General features: G+C 42.7%; 2 protein-coding genes across 2 annotated transcripts; both read right to left on the bottom strand.

Moving 5' to 3' along the window:
• Window positions 1–520: 520 nt before the first annotated feature.
• On the bottom strand, window positions 521–8,745 carry atxn10 (ataxin 10). The gene is made up of 11 exons (XM_061069641.1): window positions 8,606–8,745; window positions 7,984–8,175; window positions 7,229–7,314; window positions 7,033–7,129; window positions 6,793–6,957; window positions 6,595–6,675; window positions 6,217–6,373; window positions 5,954–6,071; window positions 5,397–5,572; window positions 3,638–3,701; window positions 521–2,452 (listed from the first exon to the last, which is right to left on the bottom strand). Exons 1-11 carry the CDS (start codon window positions 8,728–8,730, stop codon window positions 2,268–2,270), a joined length of 1,446 nt encoding a protein of 481 aa, XP_060925624.1. The 5' UTR covers window positions 8,731–8,745; the 3' UTR covers window positions 521–2,267.
• A 2,067-nt stretch (window positions 8,746–10,812) lies between these two features.
• On the bottom strand, window positions 10,813–20,942 carry LOC133008637 (fibulin-1-like). Its single transcript, XM_061075885.1, has 16 exons — window positions 20,888–20,942; window positions 20,545–20,653; window positions 19,324–19,459; window positions 19,072–19,213; window positions 17,867–17,953; window positions 17,484–17,621; window positions 17,136–17,273; window positions 16,906–17,049; window positions 16,164–16,286; window positions 15,920–16,045; window positions 15,599–15,718; window positions 15,336–15,467; window positions 14,990–15,113; window positions 12,018–12,154; window positions 11,575–11,715; window positions 10,813–11,435 (listed from the first exon to the last, which is right to left on the bottom strand). Exons 1-16 carry the CDS (start codon window positions 20,940–20,942, stop codon window positions 11,296–11,298), a joined length of 1,992 nt encoding a protein of 663 aa, XP_060931868.1. The 3' UTR covers window positions 10,813–11,295.
• Between the last annotated feature and the right edge of the window lie 1,044 nt (window positions 20,943–21,986).

Raw genomic sequence — 21,986 nt, 5'->3', positions numbered from 1 at the left:
AACAAAGTTGCTATTTACCATTGTTTTCTAATGTCATTGTATTCAGATTTGTTATAGTTATAAATTATTTGGAATATATGTCTTTGATCAAAGTTCCTGAAGTTGTAAATACCCTATGTGTTTTATTACCCGAGCAGCTCCGATCGTCAATCTGGACGCGATGCTTCACAACTCAAAGTAGCTCACAGGCGGAAAAACCATTGTACATGAGTAGATATGTGGAGGTTGAAGGTAGATAGTACATTGGAAGCGTTAGATGAAGGAGACTGTTTCCAGTTGTCTTAATGGTGCTTTCGGTGACAAGGAGCAGCTCATTGCTTCCTGAAAAAAGTGTAGTTATGACTTGAAATACAGCTAATTTAAGTTTTTTGTCCTGTGGCTAAACAAAGTCTGCATCACTTACAAATATGGTTTTTTGCATTTTTACCAATAAAATCTGAGTATCCTTTTAATGCCTCTTGATTTTCATGTCACATCTGAAGCTTATTGGCCTCCTTATTAAAATCATTACAAAAAGCTGTTTGTCACTCACACAGTTCTTTATTGGGCATTTTATAAACATATTTGACCGGAACATGAAGCATGTGGTTTATACCCTGATTAAGTGTTTTTGTGTTTTCCCTCTTTAAGGTCACTATCAAACCAGAAGGCACAAAGACAATATGGCTGAGGCCTGCTGGATAAAACGCTGATATGGGAAACAACAACTTCTGGCCTTGACTGATGTGGTGCTAATGTGTTAGGAGGTGAACAGACGACCGTGGCCGTGCCACCTCATTCAGCCTGGCTGACTCGCACAGCCTCTTTCCTGTGGGGCTGAAAAGCATTGCAGCCAGCCAGTCGAGCGCGAGTAACAGCTGTTTTGTTAGCCGTCTGAAATCCTGGGGACCGGAACCGCATAAGCTCCCTCCACTATGCCAGTGGATTGAGGGGAGAGTCGAGCCGATTGTTTCAATACATTTTGTCATTAAAAATCAGAGGCAGAGCAAACAGGGTGGAGCAGGGTGTGGGCAGGCCCGTAAAGCGCCGCATTGTTGAGGTGTCAGGACCATTCAGCTTATCCAGCAACGGGAGGAACACGGAGGGATGTCATTCTGCAAACTCATGCTTCTGGTCTGATTCACTCACTCACACGTTTAGTTAGTACGCTCTCATCCATCCATCACTCATCCACTATCATCGATCAACACAAGAAGCTGAAACACACACTCACATAACTTCAGCTAAATAGCACCTACGGTATTTACTATAAATCTCTACAAAAGTCTATAATCCAGTAAAACTCTATTAAAGCTTGAAGAAAAAGTAGTCAAAGGTATAAAACCTGAACTGGAAGATGGTTAACGATCGATGACGCTCGCTATAAGCCCTCATGGTTTATTTATCTATATGACTGCAATTAGATAGAAATAGAAGATTAGGAATGAGTGGATGAATGAGGATGAATTCACTAATCTATGTTGAGTATAAAACTCTGTTAATAGAAGAAGCACTGCAAAAGCCAGCACAGGTATAGTGACAGACTCCTGCTGTACACTGAGCGTTGTTAAGTTACAAAACATGCAGTTTATTCTTTGTTATTGCCTTTCGCAATGTCCTTAGATTATAATATTAATAATGTTATGTCACTTTAAATAAGCAGGTATTTTAAGACTTTGAAAGAGGAAAAAGGAAAATGTCGTTGTCCCTCTGGTAAAGACACAACCATTTAATCAGCTGTTGTGGTGAGGGGTTTAATGACATTGAGTTTTTGTGGTTGTTCTCTGTTTTCACGGTTACGGCAGAGGTCACTACGGGCCTGGAATTAAACCCCGAACCCCTGCTGGTAACATCAGTGTCAGTGGAAAGTGAAAAGACCCGGACACTGCGGTGCTTTTTGTCTTTGGACAGACCACAAAGCATCAGTTTCGCCAAAAAAGTACCAGCATGAGCTTCATTTCCCAGACTCCAGTCACGACTCCAGCTCCTCTGAGCATGAGTACTAGTACTAATACTACTTCTTAGACCTTGACTATAGATATATTTAAATTAAAAAGCAGTTTACTTTTATCTGTGGCATGGCTGTCAAGTTTTTCCGGACAGGCACAAATCTTTTTGTTCCGTTTCTTAAATACTGGGTAACATAAAGGAGGCGTCAGTACATTATAAGTACATGTTCACACAAGCGCATGCACATGTACTTTATTCCCTCCTGAACAATGACTTCACGTGAAAACCTGCTAGTGGGTCGAGGCTCTCTCTTCTTCCTGGCTGCTGCTCCGAGGTTTTTACGAGTCTTTCCTCACAGTTTTGAGCAGCAAACCTCCATCTCGCTCCTCCACCATGAATCCCAGCTCCCTGAGAGCAGAGTAGTCAGCGGGGCCGCGGCGTTCCAGCTCGGCCACCAGCTCCTGGTTTGGCACGTTGTGTTCAAGGATGTTCCTGATGGCAAAGATGGCCCATTGGCTGATGACTGAAGGTTACCCAGTTAAGGAAATTATCAGAATTTTAAACCGGAATTAAATTAACTGTGGAAGCTTCAATGCAAATATACTTTGAATGGGGTGATGTCAGGCATTAGGAACTGTACTGTGGTTCTGTCGCTTTGCTTGTTAACCCTTCAAGCGGCCACACAGGCACCCAATCAAATTACATTCAAATAAGCAAATACAAGTCCTGTCCAACAGTATCACTCTGCTTTCTCTGACACAATCTGCAGAAACCAAACCTGTAGAAAGGTCGCACAAGGTCGCTCACGAACCAAGCTAACCATGCTGTGCAGTGGGCCATGAAAGGCAATGGACATAGACACCACAATAACCAAACAAGTTAAACTCATCCCTCGAAAGTTTCATGCAGAAATCCAATTACCTTTTTTAATGCTAATCTGTCACTGAACAGAAACAAATGCCTACATGAAACCAGTGGAAGGGGTGACCAGCATGTGTATGTGTGTGTTTGTGTGTGTGTGTAAGCATGTACAAGAGGGTGCATGGGGACAGAAGATTGGCTCAGCCTATTGACCTGGTTAAAAACAGCCTGGCACACCGCCCACTGCTTAGCAAACAGATACCCACTGGTAGCTGGAAGCCAAGCAGAGGCCGAGGATAAGAAGCTGGCACAGAAAAACGTATGTACCTCCTCTCCCAGGTCAAAGGTCAAACCCTGCTGGTTCACATCAGCTGATTGTACCAAGTTGCAGTGGGAGCGGAGCCTCCAGTGACAGTGCAGAGTTTTCACTGTATCAGGTTAACCAGAGCAATCTGATGCAAACCCATAAAACAGATAAATCCCATCTGTGTGAAGCCTGCACTGTTCTCTTATTGTTGACAGTATGTCAAACAGAGGCCATAGTTAGTGGTGCTGTTTTATTGAATCATATCATAGTGATGCGTGTGATAATATTCTGCTCCTCTTGTTTCAGTGTCTGTGAGGCTGATAAAACATTGAAGCATATCAATATGCAATCTAATACAAAAGCACCACTGTGGAAGAAAAATGCAACAATATACAGAAGGCATAACATAACAGAAGGCAAATTGCATTCCTAACAAACCAGTGCTACCGGGAACATGTTTACCTACAACTGAACTTCCAGAACCAAGTTGCAAAATTTGCAACTTCTGTACATTTTGTTTCTAGGTCAGATAAAGGATACATGGGTTGTTGCTGTCTATGTTGCTGTTGTCCAGGATGAGGGGGATGCCTTCCAGTTCTCGCACCTGAGGAAAACAAATTTTGTGACATGTTAAAGAGTTAACTGGTATTGATTAATCAAATAGCAGTTAGAATTACTGACATTCTTCCAGCAGGTACAACACACACGACAACATTTCTTCGAGTTTCATTGTTGTGTTTGTAGACAATATTTAAATTAAGTAACCCTGCAAAAACAAAAGAAAACCTCAGGTTACAAATGTTAAAAGCAACATTTGTGTTTTGATAACCTTCTGACACAATTTCAAGGCAATAGGTGAGTGTCAAATGAAAAGCAGCAACATGTTTTGCTTGCTTTGTCTGATGTCCATGCTTTCTGTGGTCTGACAAAGCAAACATACCACAGGCACAGGCTGCCCGCTCTCATCACCACCGTTTTAATCTTCCATAGAAACATTTGGGTGAATTGTAGGATTTGGTCGAGCGGTGCAGTCTAGCCAGCCAATACTGTTTCAAGAAAAAGTACAAATTCATTATGTAAAGAACCGGATTCGACCCGAGCGTCCCTGTCCCGAGCGGAGCCTAATGTCTATGCAGAAGCAGCAGTGTGGTTGTGGGTAAGTGTGCGACCGTCACAACAGGGTGATCTGCTCTTTATCATTCGTCTGATTCTATAGGCTCAATTGTTGACTTTGCTTACTGTTGCCCTCCTCTTGCCTTTGTGGTCGCCCTTCAAATACACTACTGGGAGCTCCAGAAACACCGCCAGGCTGCTGAGTTTCAGAAAATGTAAATGTCATTTCAACTGTCAGAGACACAAAGTCGCTGACGAGCACAAGCACCCAGGTCTGCGTTTTCCACTTTCACTGGGATTGTCTGAAGTTGCTTACATTATGTCCAAACCCATAAAGAGATGAATAACAAGTGACTGGAACCCGACTTCAGCTCGGTACAGGCCGTTCAGGGCTTTGCATGCACATCTTAAATTACAATATCTCCCAAAGGTGAACAGAATGACATTTCGTTTACTGGAAGAGATCTTAGTGAAAACAGATATGGGGTGATTTCTGACCACTGACAGACCACAGATCAGCATCCATAAATATTATAGAGAGGCCAACTGAGGGTGGCCGTCCCACAAGCATTCCACAAATCTGTTTCTATTAAGTAGGACTGAGTCTATAATGTAGCATAGATAGAGGCCAACTCCTCCCCATCCACTTCATCATTTATTTGTTTTTTATGTTAATATAATAATAATAATAAATCAGATGCTGACAGACGGAGACAAAGAGATAAAATCACCACAGACGGAATGTTTCGTGTTACAGTGCAAAACCAACAGTTGTGTTGAAAGAATTGGTAAACTCGCAGTCACAGGAACACACACAGCCTCATGTTCCTTTAGATATTACACTAATGTGTGCTCCTCAGTTTTTCTCAGTCCTCACACGTCACGTGGTTTGATGAGGATTAGACTCTAAAAAAGACGCAAATGAATGTAGAGCTAGATCTGACTACGACGGCCGAAACCTCATTCTCTCCTTGACCCATTAACTTCGACTGATCAAGGGTGGATTAGAAAAGAAAACAACCCACTGAAAAATAACAAGTATTCAGATTTTAAATAATATGGCCCTTGATTTCCCTTCTGTCAACTATATATTTTTCAAATATATATTTTTCCAAACCATCATTATTAGCACTATTAGGGGGTATATAAATAATCTAAAATCAATGGATATGCTTTTAATCCAAACCTTGTTCTGGTTGTTGGTGTTGCTGTAACAGAGATTTCCTATTAGCCGGATGAGATGAGCCTTGAAGCCGGTGACAGGAGAAGAGTCTCCATCTCCCCCGAGGGAGGAGAAGTTCTGAGCAGCACTGAACATATTCTTACTGGCCTTCCCTATGGTGTGCACCTGCCTCAGGAGCTCTGCAGGGAAAGCGTAAATAGGGAAAGCAGAAAGTTTTGAGAAAAGGAGAAAATACAACATGTTATTTACCAGGCTTTAGTTGAAACCAATACGGCTCCTCACTCAGAAGATGGAATTGGATTTCCAGATAAATAAACTTTCGACATGTTGTTTAAATAACCAATTATGTGATTTCTGTCAAACTTATCTGCATTTGCGAGCAGGAATTTAATTTGTTTTCCTGTGGGTGATTTAATGGGGATCTGGATCTTCCACAGCACCATTTCAAAGAGTATCTATGGTGTGTAGCTGACATATTTACCCTAGGACAGCCAAATCTGACCCACAGACTCCAGTTGTGGAACCGGTCAGTGAGGTTGTGAGTGTGTGTTTTCATTTACCAACAGTGGTCGGGAGAAGGTCAGGATGGTCCTGCAGGAACATGAACTGTCTCTGGTCTGAGGTCATCTCACACAAAACATCAAGCAGACTGATCACTGTCAGTGCCTCCTGCAGGACCTGCAGGGGATTACAACCAACGTGTGTCAGTCACTCAAGGAAAAGATGTGAACGGTAAAACTGCTATTGGAAAAAAACACTCTACTAAAAGTTTGACATAGTTTGAATCCAAATCTTAAAATCTAGTTTATCTGTATCTCTGTACCTCATTGCTGGAGGCAGAACCAGTGGCAAGTGTGAGCACTGCTCCACAACCTGTCTGGAAGGAATGAGCCACGAAACGAGCCACGCTGGGTGGGACGCCGCACTCCTCGGAGTCTTCCTCTTTCAGCTGGGCAAAGAGCAGTTCCAGCAACGTCACCCTGAAAACAACAAATCAGGAAGTTACATATCTCGGGCATAATTTTAGATTTAAAAATGTCTGTATCTGTGCTGGTTTCTATTTCTGTGACGTGTAGGCAGGATCAGAATCTGAAACCATTAAACTAGATTTAACAACTCTGTCTCCCAGCATGTCAGTTTCTGTGGGAGATAGTCTTCTTAATTTCGATGCATGTTTGTCTCTGCAGTGAAAGTGACGTACCGTTCAAGGTGAGACATCCCTGTGTACATGCTCTCCACCAGAGCTGAAGATTTGAGAAAGTGCTGTGTTGCAATGAGAACCCTGGAAATTCATAAATACAAATTAAAACTTTACCAATGAGAAGTGGAAAATGTGAACTTTTTACACATGACCTGCATATTGCATTACCAACACCATCACAGACACAAACACACGTACGTCCAGTCCAGGTCAGGTTGAGTCCTGCAGAGCTCCATCACCCTGAGGGCCAGCTGGATGTTCTGCGGCTCCGACATGTCCTCCACCTTGGCTTCATCCAGACACGTGTGGAGAACCATGGAGGCGTAGTTCACCGTCTTCTCATCCTTAGCCCCGAGCAGCTCCCTGCTCACACATGTTCAGCAATAGTTTAAATTATAATGATTTTCTAATCTTTATTTCGTGTCGCACACAACTTACAGGAAGAGATTTGGGAAGCTCAGCCGCCAAATGTCATCTTTACACATTTGGTGTCCCACAGCCAAGTTACCGAGGAACTGGATCCCACAACGCACAGCTGGAAGAAAGGGTGTTTAATAGGTCAGTATGTACAAGGTTTATTCTGAAGATCATCTGATTTTATTAGTATTGATGAATGACACAATTCAGGACTTACTTTCAAATATGCCATCGGTACTCTCCAAATGTGTGCTCTGAAGGAAGTGCAGAAGTTTAAGTGATACATCTATGAAGCCGAGTCCCCTAGATGAAGAAAATTAGATTATTTTGTGCTTAATGTACATTTAGATGAGTCTTTGCTTATATCTTTGGTTAAAGTTATTGGCAGGTGGACATAATAACATGAACACATTTAATGCAATACAACAGCATTTTCTGTGCAATTGAGTGAACTGCTTCCAACAATATGAGTGGTTCTTATATAACTTGAGGTGACGTTGTTGGAATTTTCCAAGTCAGGAACAATTTTTTTCAATTATTCCGACACCATGGGAATGCACAATACGCCTACAGTTCATCTTGAAATGTCGTTGAGACTGTGTCAAAGACGTGTTGATTGGTAATCGTAATTTGTGGGACTAAACTATACAAATTAAGACAAATGACTCAGATGACTTGTTTGTTTGCAAGAAAGATTTCACAAAAACAAATGAACAGATTTCCACGCAAGTGGAAGGAGGATGTGGGTGGTAGTGGTACGGATCGGGGAAGAAAGTCTTTAATTTTGGTGATGATCCAGGGAATCATTTTGAGCTTTTAATGAACATGTGGGATTGGGTGGTAATTTGGATATTTTCATTTTTTTCCCAGGGAATAATTCATAGACCTTGATGCAAAAAGTTGGGCCTTTCTAAATTAGCAAAGAATATCCGCAGGTGACGACCCTCCTGTCTCAACAACACAGCGTATCACCTGAGCAGACCCTGGTTGCGTGTGCTCTGGACGCAGGAGTTCCTCTGGGCCCTGAAGCACTCGGCGGTCAGCTGCAGCTGCAGGCCGACAGACTGCTGCTCCTCGCTGGTCTCTCCAGCGGCCTGCAGCTCCTCGCTGAGCCGGGTGAGGACCTGCAGGAGACTGGAGAACGCCCGCTCCTCCACGTCATCCCTAACAGGAAGTGGGCAGACAGAGAAGAGGAAGTCAGCAGTTTGAATTCATGTCAGTGGTTCCTAAACATGGTGGAAGCCAAGGAAATGAATGTGGAGTGACACTGAAGTTGAATTTACACAGTTGATTTCTTCTTGAAGCTTCACTCTTTGCTGTGATACTGGCATCATCAGTGATATTAATTCTGTTGCTATGACAATCCGAAATGTCTGCTGTGAAAACTGTGAATCTGAATATCTACTGTTATTATTAGAGTGCAGCTTCGTTGTAGTCGTATTACTGAATCAACTCACAAAGCTAATCCTGGAACTCATCACTCTGAATGATGTTGCAGCCCTCAGGACGTGAGCAGTGACTCCAGGCTACATTAGCCTGGAAGCTAACGCCCTCAGTTCCCGTTGATTACAGGCCGTGGACAACATGTCCTCACCTGTACTCTCTGTCCCGCAGCGCAGCCGTGAACGTCTTCAACACCTGCAGGTGCTCCGCGCCGGGTTTCTCATTCAAAAGGCCGCCGATGGAGGCAGAGATGTCCTGGTTGCTAACAGCTGCCATGTTTGCCTGCTTTCGAGCGTGTGGGCGGGACTTCCGGGTGAGTATGTGCCGCGCTATTGGTTGAGCCCCGGGTGCGGAGGCGGAGTCAGAGCATGTGCTGCTGTTTTGACTCAGCTGTTCGTCTCCTCTAGCTGCTGGGATGACGCTGCTACTCTCTGCCACCAGAGTCCCATCCCTACGGAAGAGGATTAGGGCCACTGTGGAAAAAATAAGTGAGTTCTGAGTTTAAACTCAGAATTCTGACTATAATCTCAGAATTCTGACTATAATCTCAGAATTCTGACTTTAATCTCAGAATTCTGACTTTAAACTCAGAATTCTGACGTTTTTCTCAGAAAAAAGTCAGAATTCTGACTTTAAACTCAGAACTCACTTGTTTTTTCCACAGTGGCCCTAATCCTCTTCCGTACATCCCAGTACCAAGTGATGGGAGGATTTATACTGGGAGTCAGCGATTGAATGATTTAATTAAACACACTTAATGTGCAATGTGATCGCCATAATAGGTGGATTATAAAATATATAATCCAAAGAGGAATATGTAGCATGAAAGAACAAAGCTGAAATAATCAAACTGGATTGTGGGACCCCTCTTATATAAAGTAATTAAAGAAGACATTGTTTTCTTCAGGCTGCAACGCCTGCTCAGTTATAATTATTATTGTTATTATTGTTATTATTGTTGTTGTTGTTAAGAAGTACTAGATAAATAGATAGATAGATAGATAGATAGATAGATAGATAGATAGATAGATAGATAGATAGATAGATAGATAGATAGATAGATAGATAGATAGATAGATAGATAGATAGATAGATAGATAGATAGATAGATAGATAGATAGATGGATGGATGGATGGATGGATGGATGGATGGATGGATGGATAGATAGATAGATAGATAGATAGATAGATAGATAGATAGATAGATAGATAGATAGATAGATAGATAGATAGATAGATAGATAGATAGAAAGATAGATAGATAGATAGATAGATAGATAGATAGATAGATAGATAGATAGATAGATAGATAGATAGATAGATAGATAGATAGATAGATAGATAGATCTAAAAAGGGAGAGTGCGATGTTAAAGCAGCAACTGCAACCCAAGGCAGGTCAGACTATATATCAATATATGCCTACATAAGCTACTAGATAAGTAAATAGAAAATAAATAGGATTATGATATTAAGTCATTATAATCTGCTTTAACACTGAGCCTCTCTCTGAAAACACTCTGCTGTCTTATATCAGTAGACTGGGCAGTGGACTTTATGTGTTTTCTCCCTAAGATGTGTAAAGAATAATACAACACATTAAAAATGTATTAAAAATTATGTACAACATATGCTACCATGACAAAAGCCATGAAGTGCATCCATCCATCCATCGTCATCCAACACAATCACCTCTGGTTAGAACATCATCATCTCTGCCTGTGCTATATTTAAACACGCTGCACAACATTACACCCACTCATTTCTGAGGTGGAAGTTTTGCAAGTTGCAGCTGCAGCCACATCTTAGATCAGTTCGCCTGAGGCCACAGTTAAAAGGTCTGAAGATCGTTTCATTGAGGTCCGGACACGTTGTGGGACAATTGTTGCAGCTGCAGAAAAAAAAAAAGAAAAGAAGCCACAGGACAAGCCTCTGAGATTTCCATGTAAAGTGGTGGCGTTTAGATTACAGGATTTTCCTCCACATGCTTGTCCCCTGTGTTTTCACTGGCAGGGCGCAGCTCAGAAGTGGTGAGAGGCCGATCAACATGGAAGAGGGTGGATTATGGATGGTAAGAGGTATCCACCTCAAGCAATTTGTCAGCTTTGAGATGAATATTCCAAGAAGCAAACATTCCCGGTATAGGACTCCCATTATTCATCCTCCTTTGAGCGGAGAAACTGGAAATACCCTCACAAACTGGAAGTGGTGTAGGGTGCGATGAAGAATCAGAAGAGTTGGGTTACAGGAAAAACAGGACATCCTCTCAGATTTTAGAAATCCTGGAAACCTAAATTATGCTGACTAGAAGAGGACTGGAGCAGTGGTGGAGCTCTCCTCGGTAAAAACACGAATACAAATAACAGCACCAAGTCTTTATTATTCACGGACACTTTTATGGCCTGACGGTACAAAACATAGTTTTATTTTTCATTTATATCAAATGATGCATTATAGAGCTGGTCAGTTGAAGCAGATGAAATTAAGCAACGTCAGATAGTTCCAGGGGGTTAAACAACTTATAACAAGACGATAGCTGGTTATTGCCTTCAAGGAAGTAGTTTTCCTTTATGTTTGTTTGTTTGTAACAATTATGCAAAAACTACAAAATCAATATCCACAAACTTGGTGGAAGGAAGCAGTTTGGGTCAGGAACAAACCCAGTAAATGTTGGTGCTGATCGGGGAATAATAATTATATTTTGGCTATACTTTGAACTCATGTCCTGGATGGGTTGCAACTGTACCTGCAATGTTCCACACAATAAATGTGGCATTATTTTAATACGACAAGTTACGTGTTATTTCACAGATGTAGTACTTTCCTTCCTTTCTTGACTCGGATCAGAACCAGAACTCAGAGATAAAGATGCGTATGACGACAACATTTTGATGGGAAATGGCTCCTGACTTGACATAATTCATAGCCACCGTCAGCTCCAGATCCTGGGGGCCGATGATCGGTTTCACCTGCCGCACAACACCTGAGGGACGACTCAAATTCAGTATAGGCACATATATAAAATAAGTCAATGTATATAATACAATAGTGATTAGTAATAGTAATAAGTGATTTGGTAAAGGATCGGCTGCCTGGGTCCAAGTGGCATGATCTCCTCTTACCCATAATCTTGTTCTGGTGGAAGCGCTTCTCCACGTCAAAGGAGAACTGTTCATCAGCTGAAGTGATCTCGAAAAATACATCAGTCGCTCTGCTGGGATCAGCAGGGTAGGCTGCCACAACGGTCCGCAGGAAAACAATTTCTGTCGGGCGAAAGGGTTTCAAGCTTTTATTAGCCCAATGGAGGAAAACCACAAAAGTGCATCCGCTTCTACAAAATCAGATATTTGTGCTGCAATTAAACAATTGTGCTGTGGGTTGGAATATGTAATTGAATCTTATGAGCTGTGGCAGGTTGGAGGACGGAAATTTCAATGAGGCTGCAAATAATTGCTTTCAGAAGCTACCGAGTCACGTAATATGATACAAAATCTTAATGAAGGCACATGCAGATTATCAACTGTGAATGTCAGAAAGCGGTTTCTAAGAAATTAATTTGCCGTACCCTCAGGTGCGCTGAAATCTATGAAGTATGGCAGAGAGAGGAGGCTGTAGGTGATGATGTGGACGGGATTCAGAGCACAGCTGGCGTCTCCAAATGGGCAGGCCTTAATACAACGTAAACCCATCGAAACATCCGGTCTGGATCTATAAAGGAAAGACAGCAATGATACAAAAAAGTATGAGAAAGTATGGAGGGAATCAAAATGGGGGGAAAAAGGAGTTATGACGTGTTCCAAGAAAAGAGGAAAACAGGCATACAGGAACATACAGCAGTTCGACCAAAAGTTGACTTGAGCAATAAGAGAAAAACCCTGGCAACACCTGAATAGCCCCATAGACCTCTCTGGTTAACCAAGCGACGAGTGCCTCAGAGAGAGGCCAAACCGTGGAATCGTGTTCGTGAGGGTTTCCCCAGTGTGAAGACAGTGCCGCTTTCAAACATAACCTCAGAAAGTACAGCGAGAGCGGAGCCGTGTAATAAGCCGCGAGCAGGTGAGTCCAAGTTGTTCACTAAAAGGCCAAAGCCACAGGGATGATTGTGTGGTTGAAAACAGACTAGGAGAAAATCAGCGGAGGGAATGTAAGAATGCATGTCACTTGATTTGGTCAAATTACATCATATTAACACTGATGGAAATGTAAAATGTTTGACAGAATACATTTAAAGGCATTCACTATAGTCCATACCTCCGCCAAGGCCCAACAGTCCCCTCATGAAACCACATTCAAATTCACTAGATCCAGATTTTTATTCAGATCTGCAACATATTGCACACACTCCTAAACATCAGTCCCTTAAACAGGCCTGACTTTTTAGATCCGGGAATTATTCTCTGAGAAATCAACAATGTTAAAGAAAGTGACAAAAGTAAATCCTGGATCCACACTAAAATTCTGTGGCTTTTTTCCTGACCCACACCGAGTTCTACCACAAAGTTTCGTGGAAATCGGCTCAGGAGTTTTTGCGTAATCCTACTAAAAAAACAATAAAACAAAAATGTCTATAATAACAAATAATACTAATAAAAATTGGTTCAGCAGTTTTTGCGTAATACTGCAAAGAAAACAAAGGGCCGAAAATATAACGGATATAAAGCCTCTTTTTAAAATAAAATAAAATTTGAGATGCGATTATCATCATCATACAGTGTTTCACTATTTATTCATGTATATATTAAATAATTTAGCATTTTATAAATAAGGTGGTCATATAATCCCCCAAAATCCTTCCATCTATGCATTTTCAATCAGCTCTACATTCACCAAACACTGAAAGAGGGAACAGAAAATTGTGTGGTTGCATTTATCCAGAGCAGCTAGCAGGCTTTTCAGTATCATTTACAGAAGATTTACTGATAACCACCCAATACCAACACTAAAAGCACCATCCATCATGTGAGCCGTAATGCCGCTCCACCACTAATTGAGAGCCCACGCTGGCCAGGCCCCAGGTGCCCATAAATAAGTGCCACGCTTGTTTTTCTTTGCCGTCCGCTGAGGCGAGGCCTGTTTGATCCGATGGTGAGGCCGCTTGGAGTGGATCATAGGAAAAGTTGGTTTCTACATTAAAAATGACCACAGAGGAAGAAGCACGAGAGTAGTGGCAGAAACCATCGGCTTTATGTGTGTGTGTGCTTAAATATTAAAGAGTGAAAAGCCATTTTTATCTGTCACTTTTTTTTAATTCCAGTCACATAGAAAGTACAAATAAAGTGAAGCTGCCGCAGAGACCTGAGGTAGACTGAGCTTCCATCACCAATTTATTAACAATAGTGTTGTGGAGAGCTGCAGCAGATTATGAGCCCCATCTAGTGGTGAAAGAAATGTCCTATTATTCCCACAGCTGCATCTGAATTAAAATAAACTCGGCATCTTCTAATGTTTTTTACTACACTTAAGCATGTAGGGTCCTTGACTACCGTGAGTCTCTCAGCAAGACACCGAAGTGAAGTGTTTATTCCAAAATGTTCGATTTTTCTGTGCAGTGAGATTCTGCCTTATTTAACCATAAATGTGACAATTTATTTTTGTCGCATAAGGAAGAGAAGATGAGTAATACCTGGACCACATACACAGTCCAAAAAAAGGATTAGCTGAAATATAAAAAAAGTCGGGAATGTTACAAATGGATGCTGGAGAAAAAAGAGAATTTGTGATGAAAAAGGAAAACCACAATTAGTGGTGGATACAAGACTTGAAATATTAGCTGTATTATTTACTATTTGTTTTACTAGTTATTTGTGTACATTTTACACAGACTTCTAATATGGCAGAGTTCCAGAGGGTCGGATTGGCTGCTCGTGTGTCACAAACACAGCAATTTTGGCCATGTATAGATGTGCTGTTCCGTAACGGATTAGCCTCATCTCCACGGTAAGAAAGAAGTCCCGAGGCTCGGACAAGGCACGGCGCAGGGAGATCACTCCTCCGTGGGCCTGAGGCTGCACGATGAAGTATCTCTCCTCGTCTCCGGACGCTATGGTCAAGACCATGTCGTCTCCCAGGACCGAATTGGACGGTCCCATCCTGAAAACGTCGGCGGGGACGGGAGTGTTGGCGGGGAAGCTGATGTTGTAGAAGGAGATTCTCAGCGGAAGCGAGAGACATGACGCCGGGTCCCGTGTGAACTCGCAAGTTACGCGCTCACAATGGCTGAAAGGGAAGACATGAAAGGAAGGGCTCATTGGGTGGAGGGAGGAAATGCTAAAAGACGCAAAGAACAGAGAGAAGTCTGGAGATAATCTGTCAACGAAAGCTGCAGGAGAACGTCAAACGCAGGCCAAAATCAAAGTGACATCAAAGGAGATATGAGTTCATAAAAACAGTTTGAAGTGTAAAAATGAAAAACATGACAGGACGGAGTCTTAGAGATAAACTATAGGTGTGTGAGATGCATCATGCACAGCTCAGGGAGGACAAATCAACTCTTTAATTTCAACAGCTCGATATAACCAAGAAGCTCTAATCTCTCACCCCTGTGACACTTCCCGGAAGTTCTGAGGACACTGGAGGGACAGGCAGCGAAATCCTCCCTGGACGTTGAAGCAGCCCTCAGAGACAGAGCAGGTGTGAGTCTCTGCTGCACATTCATCAATGTCTGAAAACACGGGAGGAAATAAACGTTACGACAGGAAATGACATATTAGTAGGGAGAACCTTGGACAGGCTCAGATACAGGACCGTACGTTTACTTCAACATAATTATTTCAATTGTTAATATTGTACCAGGGGTGATACTGAGATTCCTTTTAAATACATCCGATCCTGAAAGTTGAAAATGTCTGAAACCGATGGAGGTGAAGGTTTTCCCTCTGCTGACCTTGACATGTGCGTCCATTGGGGGTTAGTGTGTAGCCAGTGGACGGGCAAGTGCAGTAGAAACTTCCTGGGGCGTTGGAGCAGTGGTACGAGCACACGTGACCTCCAGCTGGCAAAGCGCACTCATCAATATCTGAGAGGAGGACACAGACATATCGGTGAGTTAACCAGTAAAACATCCTTCCATGAGGTCTCTTACATTGAAAGAAAACATTTCCTTCCCCTCCACATGAATAACAGCCGATGAAAAGCATAAAAACAAACCGTCACACGTTATCCCATTGATGTCACTCAGCTGGTAACCATGGCGACAGTAGCACTGGTAGGAGCCGTACACGTTGGAGCACTCCTGGCTACAAGGGTTTGCCTCACACTCGTTGACATCTGTCGGCATAAGAGGCCAAGGTATGAGATGTTTCTTTACAACTTGTACTTGAACACAAGAAAACATCTGCTTCCATATCGGGTTTTACCCTGCGCCCAATTACTGACCTCCCTATCCTGAGTAAGAAGGAAATGTCTTTGTAGCGTGTAACTGGATTTATTTAGTTAACAGAGGCTCAGACGTGATTTGAGTCAGTTTACCTTCACAGTTTCTGTTGTCCTGGGAAAGTCTGAAGCCCGTGGTGCAGCTGCACACGTAGGACCCCTCTGTATTCTCGCACTTGTGGCCACAGAGTCGTCCGGGATAATGCCTGCATTCGTTGATATCTATAGAGCACACGGAGGACAGGTCATGATTAACAGATCTAAAGCGCTGTCGATGTGAAAATACAAATTCAATGGACATATCGGACACAATGCTAACAAAAAAAGGTAAATACAGTACCTTCACACAGTCTGAGGATGCTGTTGAAGACGAAGCCAATTCTGCACTCACAGCGGTACGATCCCACAAGATTCACACAGCCGTGGATACCACACACGTTTCCTGTACGACACTCGTCTACATCTGTGAGGAGAGAGGCCAGCGAGTGGGAGAAGGACAGATGAAGGGAAGTATCATGGAGATTAATGTGAAATACAACGATAAAGCAATAAACTTTATCATTGGACAGCCCCCCAAATGTATTATTTAATTTGTTTTTTGATGCTGTAAAATCAGGGTCATGATTGACAGCAGACACTGACTTGCATTGGTTGAAAGCGTTTATCGCCACTTGCAGGCATACAACTGTTTGCGTGAACGGTAACAACTTTATGGGCATTAGCACAAGCATATACACAGCTATACCATGTAGTAATAGAGCAAAACACCAAGTTATAGATCTCCTAGTTATCATGAGAAGTGTAAAGGAAAGTTGGTTCATTATATTACTGTGGTGGGACAAAGCAGAACATGACGAGTCACCACAGTGTAGAATCTAGATAATTAATGGAAAACACTGCTTTGACATGGTGAGAAAGGGCATTAGCCCCGACAGAGGTTTGCACTCTCAGAGCAGCTGTCTATTTTACATTCCATGGTTTAAAGTCTCTAATTTACAGTCTCTGATTTACAGTCTCTGATTTACAGTCTCTGATTTACAGTCTCTGATTTACACACAGCACATACATGTATCAGCTTCTACCTTCACAGCGTGTGCCGTCCTGGATCAGATGATAGCCTCTTCCACAGCTGACTGTGTTCCTGCGGCAGGTGTAGGAGCCCTCTGTGTTGATGCAAGTGTGTCCGGGCAGGCATGGACTGGTGTTGGCCACACACTCATTTATATCTGAGACGACAAAAAACTAAATCCAGCAAACCCGCTCAGCTTTTTACCTGTGGAATGTTTTGACTTGAGAGTGACACCAAACTTACCGATACAGCGGCCGATGGCGTCCTGGATGAACCCTCCAGTGCACCCCTCCGTTGGGTGGCAGCGGAACGAGCCAACTGTGTTGTTGCACGTAAAGTCTGGTCCACAGTTATGGGTCCCCAAAGCACACTCATCAATATCTGGAACAAGCAAGATGATTGCATCATAAATACACAATGCATCTGAACAAATACTCAACTCACACACTAACTGCATATTTTAGGTGGATTATAATTGCAGGATTATAAGGAATTTAGCACGTAGCAATTACAGCAAGCCATATTGGGATTGGAGTTGTTTTTTTTTTAAATTATATCTATGTCATTTCCACAGTGGTCCTGACTGGTTACCTTGGCAATTGTTGTTATCCTGGAGTTCGTACCCAGTTCCACAGCTGGTTTCCCTCTGACAGCGGAAGGAGCCCTCTGTGTTAATGCAGGTTTGGCCGGAGACGCAGCTGTGGCTGCCAAGTTGACACTCGTTAATATCTGAGGAGAGAAAAAGCCACTAAATAATATGAAACTTGTATACTGGAGCATTTTCAGTAGATTGACCCATCACATTCTCACATGACAACATTACAACTCCCCAAAAGTGAAGCCAAAGGTTCTCAATCGCCACCTGGTGGCTGGCTGCAGAATAGGTCATAGATCCCGCCTCGTCCATGTTAACTGATGGGACATGGACCAAACTAAAAAAATCAAAGTTGATATTAAATTTTGGCATTACGTACCTTCACATTTCACTCCATTTTCCAGCTGATAACCATCACGGCAGTCACATGTTTCATTAGCTGCAGTCAGCTGAGAGCAAGAGGAGCCTGAAAACATCACAGACACAAATGAAGAGGAAGTCATCTCAGTGTCACAGGAGTAATGTGACTGGCTGATAGAAGACGGAGGGTTTCTATAACAAGATAAGAAGGTGCCAAAACTACTGGTGTCATCTTCCTCTTGAGGTTCGGCGGTTAACACCAGCAGGGCTCCATCCGCAGATCTCACGGGAGCTTGATCACACTTTCCTTTTGCAAATGTTGTCATCCACAGATGTCCTTCCGTACCCAGGGGGACATGGGTGGATGCCAACATTTGCATCACAGGGACAACTATGAATTCGACTTTAGAAATCGAGAGAGCACGTACCAGGTCAATAAATCTAAAAAGATATTTGGGTGCAATACAATTTAAGAGCCAGTAAAGGAAGGCGTTAGGGTGTGAATTCTGTGAAATATGATGAATGCAGTCACATGGACCTTTAATCTTAAACCACCAAAATCTAATTTAGTCATCCTTATGTCCAAGTTGAGCTTTGTTGCGAATTTTGAGAGGTTCCCGAACTGTGTTGAAGAGATATCGTGTCCACAGAGGTGGGACGGACACAGAAAAAACAACCCAAGATTCCTCAACATTCAACCACATCCTTCTTCTTTTTATTTTTTTAGCAAACACAATCAAATTCCCAGCATACCTAAAGAGAACAGAGGTCAGAAAACTCATCACAAGGTACGACCGACGTCTCTGTTGTCTCTTATCACCCCCGACCTTTGCTCCACGTGAGACAAGTCAATTATTTGCCTTTTCTCCACTGACGTGATTGTTGTTGCAGATCCGAGCTTCCCTGCGAGTGTGAAGCCAGCTCGGAGACAAAAGCTTTGAGCTGCAACAAGTCACCATTTGGCAGCGTGTCTACAGCTTAGCCCAGAGAATACCCCTGTGACCTTGTCTGTCTGGTTGTCTGGCCGACTTGTGGGAAGCAATCTATGTCACCAAGGCTGTTTATTCAGCCCTGTGTTTTCCAGGCATAATAAAATCATGCGCTAATGATATCCCATTGATTATTTTCCTGATGTCTTCATTGACCTGAGCGTATAAAGCAGGATAACACAGAGTGAGGCTAATGAAGAAACGAAAGGCTGAAGACAGATGCTTCTTTATTTACCCTCAGGCTTTGGTGTGGCCTCCGTGTTATTGCCACAGCAGGCTTTAGCCGTGTGTTCACAGTGTTTCCCCAGCGTCAGACCCGGCAGCTCGCAGTCCCAATTCAGGGCAGTCATGCCGAGCATGCAGCAGTCACAGCAGATCTACACGGGGCCAGGGAAAGAAAAAATAAATCCACACACAATTTGAGATGATTTATAAAGTGTCAGGAGAAGGTAGAGGTGAAGATATTGACATCAGGGGAAAGAGCCACCTTGGAGACTTGTGTTTGCCTGAGGTCTCCGTTGAAGAACGCCGTCTCGCAGGCCCCTTGACTTTGTGCCAGTTGAACGCCTTGGTTGCAGAGCTGGTCTACGACTGTCGCTTCGCAGCACCGCTCCTGAGCGATCCTGGACACAAACGGCACAAAATCTGGCATGAAACCTCACCCAGAACAGAAAGAGGGGCTGGATAACAGAGCATGGAAAGAAAATCTTAATGTTAAGATTAAGATTAAGATACAATTAAGATTAAGATTTTTAAGATTAAGATACATTTATTTGTCCCAAACACATGCACAGACATGCACAAGCACACTCATGCAAGGAGGGAAATTTAACCTCTGCTTTTAACTGGTGCAGGACACACAGAGCAGTGGGCAGCCATGTACGGCGCCCGGGGATGCAGTTGTCTAATTAACATTAGATAGGGTTGATCAAGTGTTTGTGTTGAAATACCTTGCATTTTTACTTGGTACTATAAGTAACCTACACACATATATAACTAAATGTTATGACACAAAGAACCCATATTCTTTTTATTTCTTTTTATACTGGAAAATGCTTCATTTAGATGATTTGAATTCTCTTTCCAGTCTCTTCCTGCCTTTCTGTGGCAAATGTTCCCTCCTCTGACCTCCTCCATGTGTTGACCAGGTGTTTTTTCGGTTCCAGCAATCATCACCTCCCTGTTCTTTAAAAGTCAAACGGGGGGCCCTTCAGTGTTAAAGTGCTCCAGGGGGCCACTTAACGCCCTGTACTTACTGCCCAGTTATACGAGGTAACCCCCCCCTGCAGGGAGACGCATGTTGCTGGGGGAGATGATTTGCAGGCTCGTAGCCCTGTTGGCTATTTCCTGCTTTTTTAAGATATACACTGGTCTACAGCACGTATGAGCTTCCCCCTGCAACGTTTCACACTTTCACTTTATTCTGAATCCAGTCTGATGTATAATGACCCCCAATTGAAAAGCTAAACACAATGTATTATTTCTGTTGTTAGATTTGAGACACAAAACTATTTCACACCATTGAAACCACATTTAAATGTATGAGATCTGGATTTTTATTTGGATCTGCACCAAATTTTGCCAGACAACATATCTTTCTTTTGCTCTCAGTGTCTGTGCCCAGGGCTCTGGCCCATTCCCTCATGACCTCCATCATGAGACCCACTGGGAGGAGCAGTGTTGCTGGGAGAAACCAGGTGTCTCTTACCTGCAGGTGTGTGAGGAGGAGATGAGGGGGAGGATTGCACAGTCCAGTCCTCTCAGGGCCCCGTCCCTCCCCTCCTGGCAGCACTTCACTATAGTGGGATGCTGAGACTCTGAAGGTGGGGGGGTGATGACATGTGGATTATTATTAAGACAGACATCAGAAACATTGTATGCAGGGGAGGTCACACACGCTCACATACACAGGTCATGGAAACAAGGCTCCAGCTGAACTCCTACACCACCACGAGAGGAGGCTGTGCTATTCTCAGAACCGAATACGCGGTAAATCGTGCGCAGATTACAATCACACTCGCACCTAACACGCAAACAAGTGACTTTCTCACCTTCTCCCTGCAGAGCTCCGCACAAAGAAAACAGGAGAAGCGCCCACTGCGCCATCGTCTCTGGAATGGCTCAAAGTTTGCGGTGATTTCGATGTGAAAAGACTGTGAGTGTGTGAGAGAGAGAGTGAAAGAGAGTGAGAGAGAGTTAGAGAGAGCGAGAGAGAAGAACATCTCTTGAGATTTGGGGGCGGGGAGGAAGGAGTCAGGGCCACAGACAGACAGACAGACAGACAGACAGACAGACAGACAGACAGACAGACAGACAGACAGACAGACAGACAGACAGACACACACACACACACACACACACACACACATACACATACACACACACACACACACACACACACACACACACACACACACAGGCAGATAGACACAAACATCTAACATATAAATCACAAAACACTTCAATAAGTCCGTTTTTTCATTAGTTTTGTTACTTGCTGTTGTGCTTTTTGTTTGGCTGTTTTCTTATTTGTCAGTGATTTGCAATTTGGAGCTAAATCAACAAATTAATGTCCAATCCTGTTACACTGTAAATAATCAGTTTGCATTTTATATATTTTTCAATTTCCTTTGTTTGCAGGTTTATTTATGTATTGCTTTTACTGTTGTTTTATATTTTTTACATCCCTTTGTCTGCAAATGTCCCTACAGCGGGATTAACTTTAAAATAAAAAAATTATAAAAAAGTTATTCTAGCATGTTTTTTTTCCCTTATTGTATCTTATATAGATCTGGTTTTACATATATATTTTAGCCCCATGGTGTAAAGTACAAAACTAAAAGCTATATGACCCTTTGTGTGTGTGTGTGTGTGTTTGTACTCATTTCAGTAACCTCTCTACTACCTTGTCAGGACCAGTGGACCTAATGGGGACTAAAGCCCAGTTCTAATGAGGCTAAACATCATTTCTGAGTTTGTGGTTGAGGTCAGTGTTTGTTAGGCTTTCCACAATGAATAGAAGTCAATGCAGTGTGTGTGTGTGTGTGTGTTGTTATAAAGATTAGAACAGTGATGAGATCTGAATGCAACACTGTTTATTACAAATATTGTAAATTTAGGTATTTTTAATGCTCAACATTGTGTAGAGTT

The sequence above is a fragment of the Limanda limanda genome, chromosome 1, assembly GCF_963576545.1.
Source record: "Limanda limanda chromosome 1, fLimLim1.1, whole genome shotgun sequence".
NCBI classification, from domain to species: domain Eukaryota; kingdom Metazoa; phylum Chordata; class Actinopteri; order Pleuronectiformes; family Pleuronectidae; genus Limanda; species Limanda limanda.
Note: the sequence above shows the minus strand (reverse complement) of the source record. Positions and strands in the feature narration are given on the sequence as shown.